The sequence below is a fragment of the Colossoma macropomum genome, unplaced genomic scaffold (genome assembly GCF_904425465.1).
Source record: "Colossoma macropomum unplaced genomic scaffold, Colossoma_macropomum, whole genome shotgun sequence".
Taxonomy (NCBI): domain Eukaryota; kingdom Metazoa; phylum Chordata; class Actinopteri; order Characiformes; family Serrasalmidae; genus Colossoma; species Colossoma macropomum.
The window spans coordinates 18662767-18688707 of record NW_023494799.1 but is presented as its reverse complement, the minus strand read 5'-3'; the positions used below and the strand labels follow the sequence as shown (position 1 = coordinate 18688707).

General features: G+C 36.9%; 2 protein-coding genes across 4 annotated transcripts; one reads left to right on the top strand and one right to left on the bottom strand.

Annotated features, from left to right (window-relative positions):
* The first annotated feature begins 1400 nt into the window (after window positions 1–1400).
* tspan3b (tetraspanin 3b) lies at window positions 1401–6201 on the top strand. Its single transcript, XM_036587122.1, has 7 exons — window positions 1401–1803; window positions 2594–2785; window positions 3128–3202; window positions 3433–3534; window positions 3625–3777; window positions 3900–3983; window positions 4151–6201. Exons 1-7 carry the CDS (start codon window positions 1741–1743, stop codon window positions 4241–4243), a joined length of 762 nt encoding a protein of 253 aa, XP_036443015.1. The 5' UTR covers window positions 1401–1740; the 3' UTR covers window positions 4244–6201.
* An 8770-nt stretch (window positions 6202–14971) lies between these two features.
* On the bottom strand, window positions 14972–24911 carry pstpip1b (proline-serine-threonine phosphatase interacting protein 1b). 3 transcript variants are annotated; one of them, XM_036586808.1, is made up of 15 exons: window positions 23798–24911; window positions 22401–22501; window positions 22063–22137; window positions 21865–21899; window positions 21677–21783; window positions 20641–20703; window positions 19422–19526; window positions 18856–18901; window positions 18495–18574; window positions 18304–18402; window positions 18055–18151; window positions 17853–17922; window positions 17435–17499; window positions 15294–15400; window positions 14972–15185 (listed from the first exon to the last, which is right to left on the bottom strand). In XM_036586808.1, the coding sequence occupies exons 1-15, from the start codon at window positions 23828–23830 to the stop codon at window positions 15054–15056; spliced, it is 1215 nt and encodes a 404-aa protein (XP_036442701.1). In that variant the 5' UTR covers window positions 23831–24911; the 3' UTR covers window positions 14972–15053. The 3 variants fall into 3 exon arrangements, with proteins under 3 accessions (XP_036442701.1, XP_036442703.1, XP_036442702.1); XM_036586810.1 differs by having other exon boundaries at window positions 24628–24911; XM_036586809.1 differs by lacking the exon at window positions 20641–20703.
* Window positions 24912–25941: the final 1030 nt, after the last annotated feature.

Genomic DNA, 25941 nt, shown 5'->3' with positions numbered 1-25941 from the left:
GTGCAGGAGATGACTGGGTTCACTCTGGCTCTCTTCTTCCAACCCCATTAGGGCTCCTGAAGAGCTGTTCTAGTACCAGGTCAGGGTGGGGTGGCGGACTGTTGTGTTTCATAGAGACAGACTTATCCCATACCAGCCCCCATGAACAGAATAACACACAGGGGCCTCGCCTTGAGGAGTAGTTGAAAGCACTGAGGGCAGAGGGATGCACCCCTCGGAACCTGTGCTGACCGGGACAGTGGACATTCTGAGACCCCTGCTAGAGGTAGACACCTCAGTGCACACTTGAAGGACTCTGTGGGCTTTGTGGCAGCTACCACGAGGCGTGCAGCCTCTCGGGTGTAGAAGCTTGTCTAAGCAGATGGCTATTAGAGTAGGATCATGGAAGGCATGCGCTCCCAGTAAAAAGAGTTTGCGTTGTTTTTAATGTTGTTTGTTGTTGTTCATCTTTTAAAGCGTGTGAATGTTTTAATTTATTATTTTGTGCCGGGTTTATTGGTTAATTAGAATGGGTTTTTGTTGGTAACCGTGAAGAGAAAGAGCAGCTGTAGGAGCCTGTCTTTTTTTAGTTGCTTTTCGAGTGGCTTTTCTGCCTTGTTCAAAATAAAAGAGCATTTTGAAACGGAAATCATGGCCTCCATCAGAGCCGGTTTATGAGGAGCCTGGCCGCTTCTAATTTCCTCCCGTTATATCAAAAACAGGACTGCTAAACAGCAGAGGGCGCCCGCGAGCGAGTTCTCAATGAATGAGTGTAAATGGAGCTCAACAGCTAAAAACAAAAAGTTAGAATAGTTTCTAATCACTTGCCCAGAATGTTTCTTTAATTTTAGAAAGTAGAAGGATGTATTTCACTAAAAAAACAAAGAAACCCTATCTATATGTTTCCTTTTTTCTACAGCAAACGGGTTTTGGGCAACAGAAGGCGGGCATTACTGCTAGAGAGTGATGATTGATTGGCGAGCGGAGCAGCTCATTGGCTGTTCGCGCTCACAAACGTCATGGACGTACATAAGATGCCGTTTTAAACTCATATAGCTCGAGTTTCAAAGCTCTTAAAATATAACAGCAGTGTTAAAATGTTTTATGCTATTCAGTGTTCATGAAGTGATTATAAAACTATGATTTTGCTCAAATGCTCCATATCAACCCATTCATTTTGGACTCACTCGGGAGCGCCCTCTAGCGTTTGAGAAACCCGGAAGACATTGCAGAGTGGCAACCTAATTCCAGAGAGCTTTGAAACTCGAAATACATCCTTCTACTTTATAAAATTAAAGAAACGCTCTGGGCAAGTGATTAGAAAATATTTTAACTTTTCGTTTTTAGCCGTTCAGCGCCATTTAATCCCGTTCATTGACGACTCCCTCGCGGGCGCCCTCTGCTCTTTAGCAGTCCTGTTTTTGATATAACGGGAGTATAATAGGAAGTGGCCAGGCTCCTCATAAACCGGCTCTGGTAATTCTCCTCTCTACAAGTTCTCTACGCTCCATTCTCAAAACAGCAAAGACTTTCCGAAAATTTGTCTCCATTTGTTGGCTGTAAACAGAGACTGCAGTATATAAAAATTGAGGTCATTGAGGCACGTGACTTGCACTGTCCAATTGGAACCTCTGTTGACGATTTGAGCTTGGCAGCAAGGAACAAGGTTAGGGCAATCGTATATTAGGTATGTCATGATACTAATGCAGTCATTCAATACGAGATTTTATTCCTGAAGTAAAATAATCTTCGGCCTTGACCATGGGCCAGTGTGGAGTGATTTCTTCGAAAACGGTTTTGATCTTTCTCAACCTCATTTTTTGGGTAAGTTAGTATCCTTCAAGAAACGCAGTGGCTAGCGTGCTAGCAAGGATGTTTTGTGAGGTGCTGCTAGCTGTTTACCCACATATCTTCATTTTTGCACTTCAGTCATTGATATACAATAAAATTCACCCTTTGTTCACGTTCTGATGTTCACAGGCTTCTAAAAGTAAAGATTGAAAAATAAGCGATTTACGCTAAAATTCAGCATGCAGTAAGCAGCTAACAGTCTGTCTAGCACATTGTACTGTTAATGCTTAACAAGGCTTACTTAATGTATATGAATTCATAATGTATTTTATCAATATGAAGACAGAGTTCTATGAATGCGTACCGACTGAGTGCATAACGTCGAAGAATACCTGTTCAAACTGAAGCTTGTTTAGCTATGATATAAGCTTTGAGTGCACCGTCACCTGCTGCATAGTTTGTTTATGTTCTTCACGTGTAATTAATTCAGTAATCTATATTGGCATGACAACATTTTCGTTACATTAACTACATATTTACATTAATTAATCACCTAGGTGGTTGGCTCGTATTTGTAGTGTTTATAATCCGGATGAAGCATAGCTTAAAACGGATAAAAATGACAAGAAAAATGTGTACTGTGCTGTTTTTAATCATGGCACATGTATATTTGGTTTGCATTGTAATATGTTACGTTACATTTCTGACCAGCAATAAATGTAACTTTTTTTTAATTTTGTTATATTAGTCTAAATTTACTGGAAGACAGTTTTTTGTACTCTGATAATGCTTCCCCTCTCACACTTTATTTTTCAATTTGAAGGCTACTGCAGGTATATTGTGCTACATTGGTGCGTATGTTTTCATAACATATGATGACTACGATCATTTCTTTGAAGACATCTATACCCTCATTCCTTCGGTGGTGATCATCGCTGTAGGAACACTCCTCTTCATCATTGGTTTCATTGGCTGCTGTGCAACCATAAGAGAGAGCCATTGTGGCCTGGCTGCTGTAAGTTGAAAAAAGTTCCTTCAGTGCCACATCACTGACATTACCCATCAGATTCCTGAACTGCATTCAGGAAATGTTTTTACACATGTTCAAACATATATAAACATTAAATACACAGCTCTGAGGTTTGTAATGGGTTGTGTTGAGACCTCCTAGAGATTATGTGACATGAAATGGTGTAATTCTTTCCATATGCCTTATCAACATTACAAACTATCTGCAAAGACACAGAAGTGGTTGAAAAAAGATTGACTTGTCCTTTATCTCAATATATTTGTGCTAGACAAAAATGGTTTTCAATGAATTGTCACTTGTATGTGTTTTCCTTTTTTTTCCCCGAAGTTCTCAGCAGTGCTCCTGCTGGTTTTTGCTACTGAGGTGGTAGTGGTGGTGCTGGGTTACATCTATAGAGCCAAGGTTAGTCATGACTGTTGATTCATTCTGATGTGAGTGTTTGTTCAAAGTAAGGTGTCACATCTTTTTGGTGTGTCATTTTACATTGGACTGTATTATTAGTAATGTGTAGTCATAGGAAGAACAAATATTGATGCAGATTCAGTTTAGAATTTGGTTGCTTCCTTACTACTAATGTAGCAGACGCAGTATGATGTCACTTTGTTTTTATATGTTGCATTATCTTTAACAAGGTGGAAGCTGAGGTGAACCACTCCATTCAAAAAGTGTATTATGAGTATAACGGAACCAGTTCGGATGCCCCCAGCCGAGCCGTAGACTACGTACAAAGACAGGTAAGAGCCCCCCTGACCCCCCACCCATGTCCGTCTCCCTGTCTCTCTGTCCATCCGCAGGGTCTAACGCTGTTTTCTCAATCTCTCCAGCTGCACTGCTGTGGGATCCATAACTACTCTGACTGGATGAACTCTCCCTGGTTTACAGAGTCCAGAAACCACAGTGTTCCTGTGAGCTGTTGCAAATCCACCATCAGTAACTGCACTGGAACGTTAGCACGACCCGGAGACCTTTACCCAGAGGTAGCCCTTATATAACCAGGCCTGGAGATTTTACCTATTAGCATTCAGCACACAAACTTTGTAGGTTTGCAATTAAAAGTCTCCATATAAGCAATGCTTTTGTATTTTTTTCTTTGTTGCAGGGATGTGAGGCTCTGATGGTGAAAAAATTGAAGGACATAATGCTCTATGTTATTTTGGCTGCTTTGACTTTTGCTGCAATACAGGTGAAGACACTACACATGCTTTTTTTCACATGCATTTTTTATGTATATGTAGTAGAACATATGTTTAAGACTAAGTTTCTGCCCTGAATCTGTATACTGTCTGGGCTGTGGCCTAAAACTAAAGTCAGATGGTATGTATTCTGCTTCCCTACCATCTCTCTGAGCAGATGCTGGGGTTGCTGTGCGCATGTGTGGTCCTGTGCCATAGGGGTCATCACCCTGCCTATGAGCTGCTGGTCAGCACGGGTTTAGACGCCTGAACAGCTCTATGGGAAATAACTTGTAGTTAGGACCATTTTATAGGAACATTCCATAATTTAAAAAAATGCCATTGTGTCCAGCATCAAATGATTGTTGGGATATGTGAAAGGTCAGACTGAGCATAGTTGGCTAAAGCATTACTTAGCACTCAGCTGACAACTGTGGCTTTCTGGTCAGCATTCTTACTATTTATTTAAAAAACACATTTTAATTTATTTTAATGTGATCATTTTACACTTAATGTATATGCCAAAGTTGCATTTGGCATTGTGTTATTCAAGTGTTCTTTAAAGTAAATTTGTTTTATTTTGTAAGTAGTGAGTGAAATAAGTCTAGAGTTTTTCTGCTCTAATTTTTAATGTAGTACCCTCATAGTTATGATAGCATGATCACTTTAATGGAGTTTAACAGGCTGAATTACAGTTATGAGGAATGCTGCACTGTTGTTGTTGTTGTTGTTGTTGTTGTTGTTGTTGTTGTTGTTGGTTTTTTTTTGTGTTAATTTGTTACTAGTACTGTTCTTCCTTATTGGCCAGGTTCTGTTATCATAGGTATCTTTTTGTTTTTGTAATTAACTTACCTCAAACGTGCCAAATTCAGGCTAGATAAGAAAAGAGCAGCTTATTTTGGAGGTGATTTTACTTAATTAATAGATCATTTCTGTATTACACCACTTTATCGTAGCAATATAACAAAAAAGTTGTTTCTTTTTGACAAAGGTATTTGCATCCATACACTTTCTCTTTCGCTTACGTTACTTTCAGGGGAATGTGTATATGTGCAAATAACGTCAGAACGACTTTATTTAGTATTATATTGCAGTACCTTTTTGGAGAACATCTGTTACAGATCATGTTTAAGATTTTATACACTACAAAATGTACAATACTTGCTGACCCTTATTCATCAAATTTGCTTAATGAGCATACACAAATTTTACTGACAGTTTCATTGTTCCTCTTTCTTTATTTCATCTTAGGTGTATCTGTACAATGAAACTCATGTCTAGTGCGTGTAAATTTCAGTGTAATATTTTAACAACCTAAAAAGTGCTTTGTGATTAAATAATCGAAATCAGTACTATCATAGAATTAAAAATAGAGAATATCAAGTATTAAAATAATTGCAGACAGTTGAATCCTTGTTCAAAAAATTCAGAATATTCTCACTATTGTATAACTTGAAAGTATGAATTGCAGATTCATCAGTCCTAGAAGACCACTTGTAGGCTTGCATGTGACAACCAATGGCTCTTAGGTGTACTGAATACTTTCCTGTTATTGTTGCACACCTGCATGAAGGGCTTATTTAATATAAATTATATGTATATGAAGGTAAACTCCATCTTGACTTTGGCAGACATGATTTAAAGTAAATTATAAGCCATTCTCAGTAAATTAAACTCTGATGAATAAGGGCCATGGGTCAGTGTAATTTGAATCATAAGTATTACTGGAGTAGATTTGTACTCTTGAATTGATTTCCAAGGATTTATAATTAAACATGAACAAAAGTTTTTGCTACAACTGTAAATGTTGGAGGGTTATGGTTGATGATTTCAACAGCATCTAGTTACTCTAAATGATTAAAAAAATTGTAAGGTTTTATAATTAGCCATTACATTAAATCTAAATTTGACAAAGTGAGGTAGGGACTGGATACCTTTTTAGAAGACAACTTTTAAATTGTCTTTCTATTGTTAAACTTTCTGACGGTTTTAAACAAGAATTATTATTATTTATTCCTTTTACCTGTGGAAGCACTGTATGTACATGTGAACCCTTACAGAAGTACATAGATAATTTTTAATATAGATTTTTCAGTAACTCACTTTGAATTTAGTTTTCCATTTATCTTTACACGTGTACTGACATACATACAGTGTTTTGAGTTATGGAAGGGTATGTTGCATTTTAATGACATAACTGAGTTATGTTAATAAATTAAACAACCAGTGTGTCTTCTCCTTTGGAATTACTCCAGTATTTCCTTTTAAACTACTATTATACTACTATTGTGGTGTTATTCATGGTGATGATCTGCAGAAGACAAGCATTATATACTTTTTTCCTGTTTTGTTCATAGAATTTTCTTTCTTCGTGGTTGCCTTGTGTAACTGTGTAATGTCCATTTCACTGTTTGCAGGCAAGACTGACTCCTCTTGTTCCACTTGTTCATCCTCACACCTCTCACTTTGCTATTCCTGTTGCATGTCTTTGATGTGCTCTGTTGTCTATAGTGGCTCATGATATTTTCTATATTCTTTCTCTCTGCACTCTGTTCAGCTCTTCTCTTAACTCTTCTTTTATATGTCTTTCTGATCCTGTTGCATATAGCTGTCTGCTCCTGTAATGTTTGGTCTTTTTCCTCTCTCTGTTCTGTTTTCTCTATTGCAAGATCTTTGTATTTATTTCATTCATCATTCTCATTTCATTTTATTTTCTTCCCTCCTTTTTCTATTTTCATCGTTTTTCTTAATAATCACATTTAAATATGTGAGTCTGCTATGGATTATTTCTATCACTGCAGTTGACAAAAGGGTATGAAGTAATAAATACGGCAGAAGGGTTGAATTATTTGAAGGCAATATGATTACATTCTTAAAGGGAATTATTCTATATGGAACCATGAACATTAAAAACCATGAACATTAAAAAAGAACAAAAAAGAACAAAAAAAATCCTTAAAACTTCAAGGGTCAAGATAAAGTCAAAAACTGCCAAGCATTTGAGTGTCCTCCTCCAAGAGATTTTTATGTTATCTGACTAAAAACTATGCATTTTCACATCATTTTAGACCAGTATAATTACAATATTTATAAAATCCTTATCGATTCAGTTTTTTATCAATACTCTTATCATTTTCTTTCTTTAAAGAAAAGCTTACAATTTTTCTTACTACAGAATTGGATTTATTTAAATTAGTATTTTGGCAGCACAGAGAGTAGAGGATGCAGTGTGATCATACATGACACCAAAACTTGGTAGAGAATTCAGATGATAGTTTTCTCTGTTCATTTGGCTTAGGCTCTGTAGAAAAAGGCTTAGGACCTGGTTAATTGTAGGGATTCAAACTTACAGCAATTTTAGAGGCTGTCGTTTGTACTGCTGTTTAATTGTTTTGTGTTATACTTAGAGGTGTTTATATGTACAATAATAAGGTTAGACTAAATATTAGGAAGAAGTCTCTTAAAACATATGCTTTAAAGGGGATCTCCACTGATTTTTGCACGATTTTTGCATTTCTGCATAATTCTGAGATGTAAACAAAGTCATTCAAAGTGGTCTGATGCAAAATGGTTCATTGCTGAGAAAAGTATGGACTCAGATTTCTTTACGGTGGTGGTAATAGGAACCGGGGTCGCCATTACTACAACACACATATAGCCATTTTATTTACTAACAAAAATCACCAGTGAACCTACATGTGTCTTCTGGGTTATTATATGCAAGGCTGATGGTAAATAGTGATCAATCTGAAAAAATTAAAGACTTCTTTGGGGACCGTTTTGCCTTAGAACAAACTTATTCTATCCTTCCACCATGGATAGGTTAAAATGAACCGATTCACATATGTATGTAATAACTTTCTGTGAGGGAGCTTTTAGAGGTAAACATCTGGTTACTATCACCACCACTGTAAACTATTCTGACTTGGTAAGTTTCTCTAACGGAGCATTTTGCACCAAACTACTCTAAATGGTTTTGTTGGCATGCTAACTATTTAATTATGCAGAAAATATTGGGGGAGTTCACCTTTTAAGACAAAAAACTGATATCAGTAGAGGATGCTCCACAATGGTTAAATCAAGAGATATGTTGTGAAAATAGTTCTTACGTACTTCTTACATCACTTGACAGCAAATGTGGCAGTTGTTGTCTTAACATAAGATGTAGTGTTGGACATCCGTTAGTAATAAGTGCCCCATGAATGTGTAAGTATTATAAACTATTATAATGGCTTGCTTTCCATCATTACAGTATTGACAGTAAAGAATGCAGAAACAAAAATCATTGCAAACCCAACGAGGGGGATTTTCACATGCTCACAAAATCAAACATGAATGTCAACAAAAAAAAAAAAGAAAAAAGTACAAAACTGTTGAAGAGATAGAAGGGGCAGTGCTGAGGCCAAGCTACTCTCTATTCAGTGATTTACTTCAAAACACGACAGTTCACTGATAAAGTCTGTTTTTAAGGACCTGGGCTTTCTTGGAGAGTGTGTTGCCTTCTTCCAGCTCCAGGACAACCTTCTGAAGCACTTCGAAGGTTACCTGAGTTCAGGAAGGTAGTTTAGGTTCAGAGCATACATTAGGCCAACACTTTGCAACATCACCTGGCCCTCGAGGACAATCCCAATGTTGTCTGGCATCTCTTTGAAAACATATATTTCCACTCTTGTCTCTTCAATGGATCCCTGGATGAGGGATTCATCTGCTGCCTGCACATTTACAAAATGAAACAACATTAGATTACACAAACACATAACATGTGTACAGGGAATATTATACTGAATATCTGCATTCAGTAATTTCATCAGATAATGGAAAATGTGAAGCTGCAGAATGAAAAGACTGAGGAGAGCAATTCAAAATAAGAGATAATTCAAGGGTCAAGATAAAGTCAAAAACTGCCAAGCATTTGAGTGTCCTCCTCCAAGAGATTTTTATGTTATCTGACTAAAAACTATGCATTTTCACATCATTTTAGACCAGTATAATTACAATATTTATAAAATCCTTATCGATTCAGTTTTTTATCAATACTCTTATCATTTTCTTTCTTTAAAGAAAAGCTTACAATTTTTCTTACTACAGAATTGGATTTATTTAAATTAGTATTTTGGCAGCACAGAGAGTAGAGGATGCAGTGTGATCATACATGACACCAAAACTTGGTAGAGAATTCAGATGATAGTTTTCTCTGTTCATTTGGCTTAGGCTCTGTAGAAAAAGGCTTAGGACCTGGTTAATTGTAGGGATTCAAACTTACAGCAATTTTAGAGGCTGTCGTTTGTACTGCTGTTTAATTGTTTTGTGTTATACTTAGAGGTGTTTATATGTACAATAATAAGGTTAGACTAAATATTAGGAAGAAGTCTCTAAAACAATTCAAGAAAATTTGAAAATTGGAACCTTTCAAAAAGTAGCCGTGCATCAGACGTGCATAAAATATGTACATTCTTGTAATTCCTCTAGCGTACAATATTTTTTAAATGAACAGCATCATCACCATGCTGAGGTACTCGTGAGGTTCTTGTTTAAACACATCCAGTAAACAAAAAATAGCATTTGAATAATAATACTCTCCACTACTACAGAGCCTTTGAAACAGCACCCAGAGTAGAGCAGAGGTCAATCTTTGGCCTAGGCTGGAGGGTATCTATATAGTAAAAATAATTTTAGTTTTCCAATTACTTAGTGAAGCTTTATAGAAATCAAGTATTTCCTGTCTATGTAAATCTAACAGCTCATCCAGATGTCCATTCAACCAGGGGAATTTAGTTAAGAAATAAATAGAATGTTTACTTTTGTAATTCAATTTTAGTACTCTAGTTTTAGAGAAATAAATTTATATTCTGCTCATGTAAATCTCAGACAACACATATACTGTAAGTGTTAATTCAACCACCTAAGATTTTGTTCAAAATGAAAAAAACAATTATACTCACCACAATTGCAGAGCCTTTGGAACAGTAAAGCAAAGCAATGGCCTTGGTTGAAAGAACTTAAAGAACAAAATTAAATGTTATTTTAAAAATAAAATAAAATATAGGAAATAACCGTAGGGGTCATATTTGCTTTTATTATGAGAAACCTGACTAACAGTCAAAACATTTTTCACAATGTATTGAAAATTTGTAAAAATCTAAAATGTATTTTTTTAATTTATATATATTTCAAGTCTGCGTTCAGCTGGGGTGTTCAAATTTACAAAGCCAGCCCCTACATTCTGTCTGTATGATACAGGGAGGTCATCTCTCTGATCTGAGTATATCATCTAGTTGACAAGGACATACTGATAATATTAGGATACCATCAGTCCATTTGAAGAATATCTATCAAAACCACCAGCGCCAGCTCGTTCTCCTCTATAAGAAACACTTATAGACCAATGTTTGTTTACCTACTTCTGTTTTTGTTTTTTTTTCCCCACAGATACACAATAATCCTGACAGATTAAGCAGTCAATCAAACCTCCCCCTTTCTCAAATTTGAGAAACGTATTTTCTTTTCTGATGGTTTGCCCTGCATTGTACATTGCAAACAGTAAAAAAAGGGAGTGTTTACAAACACTACTTGCTGCGCAGTTTCCGTTTTGACAGACTAGGAGAGATTAATAATGGAGACATACTGATGAAAGAATTAAGAATGTGTACTATGTTTAGGAATATAAAGATTTTGACTATAAGGCAATAAAATATTTAATTCAGCAGATATATGAAGTTCTTTCAATTTATTTCCACTGTATAATTTTGGAATTGGAGGCTGCCATTCCATGTGGACGTTGAAGCCATTATTCATGTCGACCCAGAATAATTACATTCACACTGTAAGGAAAAACAGTGTACCATGGTGCCAGTTATTTTTAGTTATGACATCACCTTAGACCAGGCTAAATTTATATTGCCCCAAGAGTCAGATGCATGCACTCTTCAGACGATTTTGCATTTTTCTGAGCCCTATTAAAACTAACAAAGTCTATTTAAAATTTCAGCTCACGATTTTTTTTGCTGTGTGAACCACTGCTCGGGATTACCTGTGTGCATTACTGCTCAATGTGCTATGTTGCTACTTATTTTAATGTATTAAACCAGCTTGGGCCAGGTTAAAACCAGGTTTTCCTTACAGTGGGAGACTGGCTCTCTCTCTAGGATATGTAATTTTTCTGACCTGATGTAAATAAGGCCTTCAGTATCTACCTGGAATTTCAGCTTCCTATTCATTTCACCTGTGAGCATTTTTGTCAACGTGTTAAGTTTCAACAAGTTCCAGTTATTTTAATGTTTTAAATCAGCTTAAGCCAGGCTAAAACTAGGTTTTCTTTACAGTGGGAGACTAGATCTCTGTCTGTGATATGTAATTATTCTGGCCTGTTGTAAATAATGCCTTCAACAACCACATGGAATTTCAGCTTCCTATTGATTTACCTCTGGGTACCACTGCTCTGTGTGCTATGTTGCCAATTATTAGTTTTTTTTTGTATAATGGGAGACTGGATCTCTATCTTTGATGTGTAGTTTCTCTGGCCCAACATGATTAAGGCCTTCAGTATCCACCTGGAATTTCAGCTTCCTATTGATTTTCCTGTGGGCACCACTGCTCTATGTCCCATGTTGTCACTTATTTTTTAGTATTAAATCAGCTTGGACCAGGATAAAAACAGGTTTTTCTTACAATGGGAGACTGGATCTCTATCTGTGATATGTAACTATTCTGGCCTGATGGGAATAAGGTCTTCAGCATTCACCTGGAATTTCAGCTTCCTATTCTTTTTCCTGTGGGCAACACTGAGCCAGGTTGGCACTTATTTTTTTTAGTATTAAATCAGCTTTGGCCGGGCTAAAAGTTTTCCTTACAGTGGGAGACTGAAACTCGTTCTGCGATATATAATATATCTGGTCCGGTGTGAATAATGCCTTCAACGTTCTTAATTAAAACTCAATGTGCTCGGTCTACCAGCCCTCCCCCGGGGTACTGATTGGAAATGGTATGACAGTATGCTAAATTGTCATACTGTCCAACCCTAGCTGCAGACATGTTTCAGCAAAGCCAAAGTCAATGCCAAAGTGAAATCAGTAACGTTATACTTTTAGCTTCTCATCCGACGGTTGTTGGCTTGTTGTAAGCCACTACCTTTTTAATGCAAATTTAAAAAGACGAGTTCTTTATTTTTTGTTAATGAATATTTATTGGTTTTTGATAACATACAGACACACTTAAAATTGAACACTAAAAACACAAACATAATTTTTGGCGGGGGGCGTCGTTGTTATAGTATCCACATCATGCCCATGTTATGTAAATATTAAATTACATTAGAATGCTCAGGTGCTACAATGCCTTGATAAAAGCAATAGCATTCGACCAGTTGTCAATTGTGGCAGCCGTCGCCTTGTGAAATCTAGCTGTAGCCTGTTCCAAAATAAGAATATCCATAAAATAGCAGTGCTAAGATGAACATAACTGAATATCTGGCACAAACCAACCCTTCAAAATAGACTTCTTGAACGCTGTTAAGGCAGCCATTGAAACTGTTTTTTTGCTGTGAATTGAGAGTTATAATACAATCACCATCTAGTAAGGGCAAACCTGGCCAACATTTAAGAGAACAGACAATGTCTGTACCACATAGCTCCAAAAGGATATAATATATGGACACTGCTAGAACATATGAAAATAATCCCCAACAGAAACTGGATTACAACCTCTATTAGAACTTTTTTCACTAGATAGTTTCATCAGAAAGGTGCAGCATGATGTTACATAGATCCTGTGGGCTAACTTGAAATGTATTCATTGATGAGATAAATTTCTGGATGAAGTGAAAATATTATGCCATATCACATCCCAATCTAGAATTACATTGAGAGCATTAAGCTCCCTATTCCAGACAGAAATTGAACCTATAGTGGAGTTTTTAATTTTAATAAGCAAATCATACAAATATGAAACCGATCATCGTGTTGAATTAAAGTTGTTCAGATGCTTAAGTAGCAGGTGATCTACTAACTGGGAGTCCCAGCGTACGCCATAGGCACGGAGAGCTGAATGAAGCATAAGATATAAAAAGTAAGATGTGCCAGGTGTAGAAAAAAAAAATTACAAAAATCCTGAAAGGAACGTAAACCATCTGAGTTAAAGATATTGCCCAATACATAGATATTCTTATTAGACCAAGGAGAGTAAACAAAGGGTCTTGAGCCTGTCAAAAGGAGATTATTAAGCCAAATGGGAGAAGACCAATGAAATTTAGTATCATATCCAGGAAATCTGCAGGATTGTTTCCATACATCAAGAGACCAGATGATGATGGGTCCAAGTCTAAGTGAAGAACTTCGATGTTTAATAGCTGCAAGGGGTAGGTCCTGAAGTCTGATAGGCGAGACTAAGTCTTGTTCTATAATTTGGCAAGATATTTTACAGAGAGGGTCAAACCAAATCTTTACATATCTTAGATAAAAGCCCAAAAATATAACTTAAAGTTAGAAAGAGCAAGGCCCCCAGATGATTTCCTACGCTGTGAAGAGGCTAGGTGATTTTTTTTTTATTCCAAATAAAATTGATACACATCCCATTAATATCCATAAAAGAAATTCAGTGGAGGAGAGAGAGGTAGCACTGAAAATAGAAAATTCACGCAAGGAAGAATGTTCATTTTCAATATTGATATCCTGCCAGCAAGAGAAATCTATAATAAAGACCATCTTTCCAGGTCTTTTGTTAACTTATCTAGCAAATGAGTAAAGTTATGTTTGCGAATGAGGCTGAGAGTAGGGTAAATTTTAACCCCCAAGTAAGTGAAACCAGAAGACTGCACCTGTATTGTTAAAAAGTCCGGAAGGTTGAGCTTTCCAGAGACGGAACCAAGAGGCATTAAGATCGACTTTGCCCAGTTTATTTTGTAGCCCGAAAACACCCCAAATTTATTGAATAAAGAGAGGGCACCTGATACTAAGTTATTGATATCTGAAAAAGTGTAGGCATAATTAGTGAGTTTTGCCTAATTGCCTGGGCTTAAAAGTTCTAATGAAAGTATAAAGAGACTCTGCGAAAGAGGGCACCCTTGCATCGTTCCCCTCTGGAGCGGGAACTGCGGAGAAATAATACATAACCTGTGGAAACACTGTTGGGTTACTATAGAGAATATGAATCATATTAATAAAAGAAGCACCAAATCCAAATATTTTTAGCACAGCCAACAAGTAACACCACTCCAATCTAGCAAAAGCGTTTATAGCATCTAAACTAAACACTGCTTTAAGGCTGCTGGTATCTCTACTACTGGCATCAATTATATGCAATAGGCGTGCAACATTATCTGAGGCTAGCCTGCCTTTCATAAAGCCAGTCTGATCATAATGTACAAGATCTGAAAGACTCCAGACTCTTCAAAAGAACCTTTGCATAAAATGTGAATAAATATTTTGTTAAAATGTGAATTTTGTGAACATCGTTTTGTTGGAATATTTATCATTTGTGGTGTTTTTTCTTCTGAAGGCAGGATAAATACTCAAAAAAAAAAACTGTTTAGTGCTTAATCCTTGCTGAGGAACACTCCCCCTCTGCTGACTATGTACTGAGTTCTAGTCTGCATCTAAATTTGTCTCACCTTCAAGCTTCCTATTTAATATCCTAAATAGTATAAAATTCCACAGTTGTATACAAAAGAAGGCCTTGCAGCTCCAGAGAAAGGAACTGATGTATGAATTTATAAAAAAAATAGTTTAGAAAAACAAATGTACCTTTTTTCCAAAACCATACCCATAAGTTTTTAATCATTTATAACTTCTCCAAATTATTAAAAAAATAAAATAAATAAAACTTTAAATGTACCAATGTTAGAAACAAGGAAGAAAGCATGATGGAATCATAGCGACCTGTTTACGTGGGCTCCACGTAAACAAACACAAAAAATGACTTATAATGGTAGAAGAACAGCATATTGCACAGTAGTACTACCATACAAACTAATGGTCTTTAAGTAGGTTTCAGTCAGTGATATGTGATGGTTAACGTGTGGCAAGGTAAGTTTCACATAGTAAGAATGAGATGAGGAGGCAGACAATGTCATGAATGGTCACTCTGTGTCAGAGTTTGATCAAATATGTTCCAGGTACGAGCCCAACCAAATCACCCCTTCGAGCCATCCACCACCCATCCTCTCCTTGATCAGTTATCAGCAAAACCTCTCCCCGAGTGATAGAAAGCTCATCTGGATCCTTGATACACAAAGACTAGATATTAGCAAATAATGTGTGAGAGCGTGGTTTATACAATATTATTTACATAGGTAAATGCAACTGAGGAGAATTTAACAATGTGTTTACCTGTGCTTTGTAATCATACAAAACTTTGTACTGCTCCTCATCAGCCACTCTGCTCTCCACAGTAGAGACATCCTCTCTGCTTATATGCTCATCAACTCCTGTGAACTCTGAGAGAAAAGATGAAGCTATGTCATCTAAGTTTCTAAGTATTACCTTTGTTCCAATAACAAATGAGCACTGGGCAAGGAGAATAGTACATACACCTCAAGAGAAAAATGCATGTCACATGCTTTGTGGTCAAATGTAGAAATTTGTTGAGTAATCAAGTAAATGACCTAAGTTATCAAGTCAATGACTTATTACAGTTCTTGCACCTTCATCAAAAGCCATAATGTGCTTGCTGATAATTTGCCTGATAACACCTTCTAAATGTGTATCAAGCACTTTACTACTTTCCAAAAAAACTCCTAAAAAAAAACAAAAAAATAAACAAAACAACATCTAAAAACTTTACTTCAGTGGTGTCTTAGGTTGCTAAATGTATTTATAATTACAGAAAATAAGGTTTGTGTACTCAAAGGACAAAATATCATACTGTGCATGCATTGTAGGTATCTGAGAAATGTATATGTAAAAACTAACATTAGCATAAATAAAAACAAATACATTGAGATTTAAAGTGTGTTTTATCTTAACCATTTCCAAAGTTCTTTTTAAAGAAGCCCAGTATTTACAGTTACCATCCAATACCTAGTCTGTCTAATCAATTCTTCAATAATTAGGTGTGTTCCTGGTAGAATTTAACAAATCCATACAGAGGCTAGAATGCATGGAGACATCACTGAGAAGCACACTTACTGCTGAAATAAACAGTTTTAAACAACTTTTACAGCTGCCTAAGACTTTTGCACAGTACCGAATATTTCAATTTACAATAATTTACCAGATACACCCACCTTCACACAAATTGTACATTTCAACAAGTCATATGTCACATGACTGTGGTGTAAGACATAGATCAGGCAGGCCAGTGTTTCTAGCATTGGTCAGTGTTCGGTTCAGGATTTGAATAGGCAGAATGAGTGACCTTAGTGACTTTGAACTTAGCATGACAGTTGGTGCTTGGTGCATCTCCCAAACACCTGTTGTCCTAGGCTTTTTAAAAAAAGATGGCTCTTTAAAGGTTCCTAAAAGATGGTTCTTTTCTTTAGTAAAGAAAATGTTTCTGTATAGAACTATGAACACTCGAAGAACCCTATGCATGATTAAAGGGTTTTTTGCATTGCGCATCTTCAGACTGATGTAGAAGGTGCTGAAGATGGTTCTATATAGAGCTTTTCGAAAAGGGTTCTTCTAGTGTTACGATGTCAAGCTTATAAAAAATAACTTTTCAAAAAAGATCTGTACAGAATCATATACAACACATGCTCCATCAATCTGAAGAACCGTTCATGATGCAAAGAATCCCTTAAAAATCAAAAGCATTCTTTAAGGTTTTTTTTTTACTAAAAGAACCATCCTTTCTGGGTATGTATATCTATGGACATCACACTTCCAAAGAAGGGGAACATGGAGAGGCATTTACGAACTATACACAGAAACTACAACGACGAATTCCCAGCTAAAAGCGAACTCAGGAAGAAAAAAGTGGTCCAGGCTATACAAACCTGGCTGACAACAAGGTTAGTGTGATTTTTCTGTTTCCTGCATTCACACATCTCACTTACAAAAATGATATATATATATATATATAAAAACACAAAGATTCTTTAGGGAACTAAAAATGGTTCTTCTATGGCAGCCCTCCATATAACCCTTTTGGCACCAGGTTTCTTTTGAATCAAGCTGGTGGAAGGATAAGAGCAAACAATACTAGTTCATGGAGCTATCTTGTTTGGTGTCAATAGTGCAGATTAGTAGTGTTAGCATAATGGAGTGGGAATGTTTTCATGGCACACATCAGCGCCCTGATACCTATTTAAGATTCTGTCAACAGCATGTTGACACTTCCAGTATGATAATGCACCGTGCTACAATGTATTAGTAGTCACAATCTAAGTGTATGTTTAAAACAGTAGCTATACCCTTTACACACACAAACTCCTTATGTAAACATCATTACATAAAAATGGATAAAAACTCATCTCAAAATTCACTCAAATTCATCTAGGAATTACGTAGGAATTAAAAATAATACTGACCACAAGATGGAGCCACTGAAAAAGACAAGTTAACAACAGGGGTTTCCTGCTCTATACAAGGCAACCTGCAGAAGAATGACATCACATTAAATTCTCAAGCTTTGTCATCAACTAACCTACTGACCTATTAAAACGTATGCTAATGCTGGAGTTATAGACCACAGAATTGCATAAATTATAACATAATTTTAGGCTATTTCACACTGCCTGTGTGCAGTGATTAGGGAAGCAGTGGAATTACGTTCAGGATAGGTCTTCAGGACACCATTCTCTAAGCTTTGTAAGCTCTAACCATTTTAGAGTATTATAGAGCTCCAACTATTACAGAGTGGTATAATTAAATATTATAACAACAACAACAACAATAATAAATTCATAAGCCAACCTCTGTCTGGTGACCAGTGAGAGTATTACTGACCTGTGTGCAGTAGTGCCACCTGCATCTCCATTGGTGTCTGCGTTATAGTAATTCTGGAACTCTACAGATTCTAAATGAACAAACAGAATTAATAACAATTATGAATCTCATTAGCTAAAGACTTTTATTGTTTCAGTTTAATCCTGCATAAAAATGACAATGGCTCTTATTAATTGTGATGGTGATGATGAGTGTATTTTACTAGGTGGGCTGCAGCCTGTCCTTCTTGTCTGAATGAAACAGTTGTTATCCATGGCGATGTCACACTCTTCCAGAATCTTCCTCACTTCTTCATAGCACTTTGGGGTAAAACCCAGTACCAGTTTTAGGCAATAACTGAAGGTGTTTCAGTACATGTACATGTAGTTGAATCTAGTACATTCAGCTTTATGTTTAGGAATACAAGACCAGAAAGGATGTTATATACATAGACTTCAGAGGATCATCTGACCTCATCATCTCTTACACACTGCATGGACAGCTGATTACAATGATCCCACAACACACAGCGCAAGATACCAATGCGGTCTGACTCCTGCTGCTGAAACACCTAGAACACACAAATGAATTCATACACTGTTACAGTAAGTGCTTAAAAGTGTCACTTCTACAATTATATTGCATTCACTCCCTCTTTTATACCTCACATGTGCTCCTGTATGTGCTTTCCCAGTCCTGACGAATGTTTTCCAGTTTATCAACATGCCACATATACTGCTTTTCTGTGTTACAGAAGAATAAAACATCTTTTGTCCAGCTTTAAATGGCATTCAAGTTGATAATATGAAAAAGTTGGTTATATGAAAACAACTTAATAAGGCAGAAGAGTATGCCTCATGTCTGTCTACTGATTAGGATCCTTCAGAACAATTCTGAAATCTGCTACATGTAGATTACAAGACTCCTAGTGAAAAAAATGTTGTTGGACCCTTTTCCTTGCCTCTAATACTGGTATGACCAGTAAGTGGTGTAACTACATGTAGGTATGTGAGATGGCACATACCTGCTAGTCTGGCTGCTTCTCTGCACAACCGGGCCCTGTTTAGTACCTAAAGATAACAAAAAAAGCATATGAATCACCGAATCACATAGATGATTAGCCATAATTCACGATTAGTCACAAGTGTTCAGTTATGTTTTCTCTTGTGTACATACTGCTGAATTGCTCATGTACTGCTGCACTCAAGTGTATGTTAAGTGCATGTACTACAGTTCCCTATGAAACAAAATAGTTCTCTAGTTCAGCTCAGTTCTTCTTTAAAAATTAGGCCTAGTCAATATGAAACGATTCAATCTTGTTATCGAAGGCTTTCTATTCCTTCTGAAACCAAAACTGTGTCTACTGAAAAACACCAACAAACTAAACTAACAAATTAGTGCACTTAAGAAATGTCAGCTCAGACTGTTTCAAAGCTTGGAACAGACAAAAGTATTGAAAAATGTGCTCATCCTCATTAGTATTATTACAGCTGCAAAGGCTGAAATTTAAGCATGTGAGATTTAACATTGTTATAAAAGGTAAAAAAAAATCACGAATTAATTAATTAACTTGGCAAATAAATCCCCTACCTTTTCTGTCTGCCTCAGAGGGGTAGAGGCAGGGCTGCTTTTTTTCTCCACCGCTTGCTCTGCTTCATCTGCCTCTTTACATCTTTGCTCATAACACCTCTTAGACTGATAACAAGAAAGAAAATAAATTTGTGCGTCTTGAGCAACAAGAGAAGCAGAATAAGAGGCTAATGTATAAACGTAACCGTAAACTAATGGTGTAGGCTGCCTGAGTATTTTTACTATGCCTTTGGTCATGTAAAACAGGAAATCATCTTTCTCGCCTTCTCTCTCTCATTCTCTTTCGCCACAATTGCCCTACCTTCTTGGCCTCAGTTCTTACACCATCTGAGTGGGTAGTCACTCTTAGATGTTTTATGTGTTTCCTCACTGTTTCTCCATTCCTCTTCTTCTTTCATTCCTAACTGCCTCTGACGCGGCCCTATTTATTACACTAAAACAGATATTTCCTACACTGTACAAATTAATTAAATAAATAAATAAATACAAAAATAAATACATAAGTAGCAGTTCTTCAAATATAATGAAAAGACCTAACATTCTGCACTTGGATATCTACATACATTTTTTTTCCTACTTACCTGCAATTTAAAAACAATGTTTTTATGTATTTTCTTACATAAAACAAAAGCTTTCGCAATTAACATATTTCAAAACTGGAGTCAGAACACGTCAGAGATTTGTTTTGCACACTTATTTTTAAGCTGCTGCTGAAGTGTTCCTTAAAATGTACCCAAATAATTCACATATGTTCTCTTCTTCTTACATTATGTGATTTATAGCCCTTACTTGAAAGTCGGCAGCAGGCAGATGGTGAAGTGGCAGAAATCTTGTTGGTGCCCTCCAGACTCCAACCAGCAATGTTTTGTTTGAGTGTATGAGTGCCTTAATTACTGAGCCACCACCATAAATTGCTTAGCAGCATTTCAGTGTTATTTTGCTATTACACTGTAAAGAGTGAAATGTTCAGTTTGATCTGAAAAAATCTTGCAAATGCATTGCATTGTTTTTTTTTTGTTATTATATCTTGCAATATATATATATCATCAAAAACATGGCAATTACTTTTTTGCTTCTTAAATCATTCAAGGCAGCAAGCTTGGTTTATTCTTGTGGCTTATTTTGAACTTCTCCTAGTGTTGCAGTTTGTATTATGGCACAAGTAGACCTTATTGTTCCAGTAAGTGAGTTTGGAGAGTCTGTTTCGTAATGGGCTCACCTCCATGGTCCTCTTGTATAAGGCCTCTATAGGTTTCTGGACCTTCTCAATGATCTCCTCAAACTGGAACCAGTCAGAACATAGAAACTGGCCATTATTCCCACCACCTCATAAATGATCTGATTGTACTTGTCATTAAACAATTTCATTTAAAATAACATGGGGCACAGTTTTTTGGCACCTTTAGACTTGCCAATGAATAAAATCTGATATCTTTCTATTTATATTTAAATTTTATTAATCGTAATTGAGGTTGAACATTTTTTTAAGAAATTATCCAAAGACTGCTATGTCACTGGAGTGCAAATATGAGGTGACACATATTCCATTTCTCTTACTCCTCTTGGCTGCATCATGGGGATGGTCAAAGTACTTATAAATGGATTGAATTGTTGTTTATATTGCTGACACTGAAAAATAAGTAAATTACAAAACATGTGACTACATGCCTTAAAAGTATGATAAGATGCCACCTCTATGCCAATAAATTAATTAAAAAGCTCAGCAAAAAGCCTCTTCTGTCATTGAGCCTAAGGCATAAGTGCCTGGAGTTTGCAAAGCTTTTTTAGAACTTTAGAATAAATGAGGGCCAAAGACACCAAGGGATATGAGGAAAGGGGTCAGATGCTTTGCTACATAATCTTTCATTTCATCAAATATAGGAGAAGACTCTCCAGTGTTTTGGTGCACAAAGTTTTACTTTTAATGGTACCAATAATTGCAACTTAATTAAAAACAATTTGTTTGAACAGACTGTTGTACAGTACAAGATGTTATATGTATGTTAAATCTCCAGATGTGTCATTATAATTTAAGCATACATATTGGTATATGGCAAGTGTTTCTTATTATACTACAGTGTGCAAATACTGTACACTCATGAACTCCTACCCTTTGACAAGTGCTGTAGTGTGATGGTAGTTTCCTTCCTATTGCACCATTAGTAACTATTACAGTTGTAACTCTAGACACCAAGCAAACCTAGTTGCTGTGAAAGTACCATCAGAACGCACTGGGTCTGACTCATATACTGTACCTTCTTTCTTTGTTCTCTCTGATGTTCTCGGAACGCCTCTATTTTCTGAACTTCCTCTTTTATCATTCCAGAAAGCTGGATGTGCAGACTCCCTGTGTGCTCTATTTCTAGAACACAAAGCAAGACAGTTTAAGACCTCTGACTTTCCAAGCGTGAGCGGAAACGTAAACATTTGCCCTTATATGTACCTGCTTTAAGCCGATCAAATGATGCTCTCAAGGTGCTTAAAAAAAAGAAAATGTCACAGAATTATAGCAGTATTATTTATTTACATTCTTTGTTTTTCATAGGCAGTACAGCTGGAGGAACGTTCTGTGTCACAGGAACGCAAATTAACAGTGACGTGGGACTAGCGTCATAACAAAAACCCAAGCCTATTTGCTGACCTGATCTCAGTTTGCCCTCCTGTCCTCCGAGCAATTGCCACTAGTTCTTTTCCAAACTTTTCCTCTGCAACTGCTCTGCATATACAAAAAGACAGACACTGGTGTACACAAACATATACAGGTGAATATGATAGGTAAACCCATTGTGGTTAGCCCACGAATGGCAAAAAAAAAAAAACTTAAAAGTGTTAAAAGCGTCCTTAAAGTGACCCTGGAGACTGATATAACTTCTACAGAGTACAATGAATCAAGTAACTTCTTAGTATAAATGTGAACCAAAAATAGGTAAATGGCTATCTATATTACGTTGTGCTTTCTGTATACGTGTAGTACTGTACCTCATTCTGAGTAGTTCCTCCACATCCTTACACATTCGTCTGCCATCTTGCAGTCTCTGAAGTATAGCCTCATAACCAGACCGGTCAGAAAAATCTGCCCCCTGAATAGACACAACAAATCTCTACCATGTAACATAGTTTGGATAACAAATTATTAGTTTTTGATAATAGAAAATGCACAACAACACCAAGAGATTGACACTGATCTACATTGTCAATGTCCTAACTCTCTCCCAGGACTGACATTTTTACTTTTTACAGGAATGGAAAGATGTAGTTAAACTCGGGTCAGCATGCAGCAAAAAAGGCATAGTAAAGTTTGGAGATGTTCTAATATTCTGTACAGTTTGTTTATCATCCTCTAACTACTTGGTTTCATGATATTTAATCTCAATATTCTCATTAAGAGAATGCAACCACTGTTAGATTGTGCTATATGGGTGCACCCTCACACCTGTAATGTGTTATGATAGTTTCAGAAGATGATGTCCTTTTTGATTACTCGTTTTGCTATGCTCTTCCCTCTTGTCTATTGGTTCTTTCCTTTATGCTAAAAGCTTCTGCCAGCTTGCACTATTGAGGGAAGGTTGAAGGACAACGGAAGAGGTGTTCACTCAGGATGTACTATTTAAATTTTTATGTAAAAAGAAACACAAGTTTCTTTTTACATAAAAATGAAAACACAAGTGATTAGCCTGCTAGAAAAACCAACACAGACCAGCAATGCTAGTAACCAGCAAAAGCATCATATGTTGTGATTGGAATGCGGTAAGCTGGTCAGCAGCAATGGAACTTGTTAGGCTGATCACTAACAAAACCAGTAAATGCTGTGTTTTGAGTGCTGATGTGCTCGTCAACCAGCATAAATCAGCTTAGACCAGCATCGATTGCATGCTTGTCAGTGTTTTTTTAACAGGGTAAGCAGCATTTCAACACCCACTGCTACAGTACTACACTTCAGAGGAAAATAAAGTTCATCCTATGGTGGATCGACGTGCTTTAAGCTAATATAAACTTATTTTAATTTTAATTGTAAGCTACTTGTGATGAGCTGCAAATTTACTTCACGACATTGGCCAATGTCAGTGCCCTAAAATATGATAATTCTGATATAAATATGATATTTCTTTTGCCCACCATGTTAATAGGTGCGGCATTGTACTGATTCATTCATTCAACTTTTATTTAAACTCGAAAATACATTGAGAAAAAACCTTCATTTTGAGTATGTGAAATTGATGTGTCTCTTGCAAGCCTACCTTCCAACTTGTTTTCTAAGCCAGCAGCAGTCCGTTTTGGACAGGTATAATGATGACGAACATGACATTATCATGTTCACTGTTCACTAATAGTTTCTGTTAAAACAGAATTGTTCTCAGAACTCTGAAGCTGCTTACCCAAAAAGCATCACGAAACTGTAGAGCCGTCATTCAGACGAATTTCTGTGTTTGTTCTTCAGAAAAAGAGACAACTGTACTCCAAGACGTTCTTAACGCAGAGCTGCTTGAACGGAAGAAAAAAAAATCGAATGGCGCATACATGTGTGTGGGTCAACCCGAGAGGGAGGAAGAGAGATGAGGAACAGATCCTTTAGCTAGCTCCTTGTGACGAGGAAGAAAATGTTGCTGGTAGGGTGTTTTTAGTTCTGCGTTTTTGGAAGAGGAAGAACTACAGAGTGTCGTCTTCCACGGAAGAAACAACTATGAATAATAGGTGTGAACTTTGACTGTCGAAGTCTGACATCAATTGCCCAAAGATTTTAACTTAAAACGTTGTTTGTGGTGCTAAGGTAACTTGTGTATAGCTTTTCGAACCCTAGTTTTATGGGTGCGAGCAACGTCATGAAAAGTGATTGCTGTGCTGCTCCTTTGCCAACAGAGGGAGTCATTTGTCTTGTCTGCGCAAGATTTGGTTATGCGCATTTTCACTGTTTCCAGATGGGAGATGTCTGGACCTATGCTGCCTGAACAGAGCCCCAACAGAGAGTTCCTTCATCAGCCTCACATGACTAGTCCCATTAGAGAGTATTGATCATCTGAGTGTGATTGAGTGAACAAGCATTTGATTTTATGATCAATAAGAAGTGTGAAAATCCAATCACACCTTTTGAAAGGGGAGAAGCAGGCGATCACATTTCTTTATGCCTATGTGCAAAACCGACAACAAAAGTGCACCTATTCGGACGGGATTAGTTTTACGTGAGGAGGTGGGGTAATGTAATTATTACCAGCGTTTCTCGGTGATTGTAGTCCCTCCCGAACGTTCAGTGTCAGATGTTTTACCAACTGCGCGCTCCCGCGTCAGTAAAACTTGCCTTCAGTAAATAAAAATAACCTCGGTTATTAGTCCAGTGCGAATCGACATGTCGAAAAAACGCTATCATATTCAGTGGAAACGGAGTTTCTTAAATATGGAGACACTCGACGAAGCGTTTACTTGTGTTCTCTGACGAAGCTGAAGTCAGCTTCTTGTTCGAAATTTCCCGTTCCACCTTTAATGTGCGGCAGTCAACGCCCGAGGCGCCAGAATGTAAATGCCGAAACTACGGGTCATAGATATGCTGCGCTGGGTGCAGGCACGTCAACAGCGCCGCCATTTTTGGGCGGTCAATACTGATGGACTGCATTCAGTACCATTATAGAGGGGCAGTTTAAGAAAGATACCGTCCAAAATGATACTATTTCAAGATTATTGCACTCAGAAAGTGTGACAGAATTATATAACGGAGGGAACGCAGCGATCATGTTTGTGTGATGTTTATGTGTAGATATGGCCGTGTGGTTGGTGAGGCACAGAGAACCTGTCGGTGTGATTGTTTTTCCTCTGGTTTTATATTAAGCTTATTTCATTTAATAGTCTATTCAGGGGATCCTAACTTGTAGTTGTTATTTATTTACAATGATGGTTAATACTTTGTAGCTAGGTAAATTATAGCATTCCTTAATTTGTGTATTCATAATAGATTAACTTTAGCACCTTATTAAAAGAAGCTTAAGCCAGCTTCTTATTTGCCAGTTTCTTGTTCGAATTTTCCCGTTACACGTTAAATGGTGCAGCTTCAGGCACCAGAAAGGGACTGCTGCACCGTTTAAGGTGGAACGAGAAAATTAATACAAGAAGCTGGCAAAATGGAAGCTAACTTCAGCTTTGTCCTTCATGTGTTTTGGGGGTGTACTTTATTTTATGTGTATTAAGATTATGATTCACACATTGATGGATTTGCTGATGTGTGTGAGATTGTGTTTCTATCGGAGCCCGCGCTAAACTTTTAACGTTAGGTGCAGACTGAATAATTTCTTGCTGGTCCGATGGCTAATTAGTTTGATCAGTTATTAAAGAAATACAAGGTACAGAGAGCAGTCCATGCAACCTAGATTAGTCTATGTCTGAGGATAATAACAAAACAAATTTGGTGAAAATCGGTTGAGTATTAGATGTGGTCGATTTAATCTTGAGAACTCCTCACCTCTAAATACAAGTGAATTTGTTCACAAGCAGATCTTAACCGCTCCAACATGGTGGACGCGCAGACGTCGCCAGA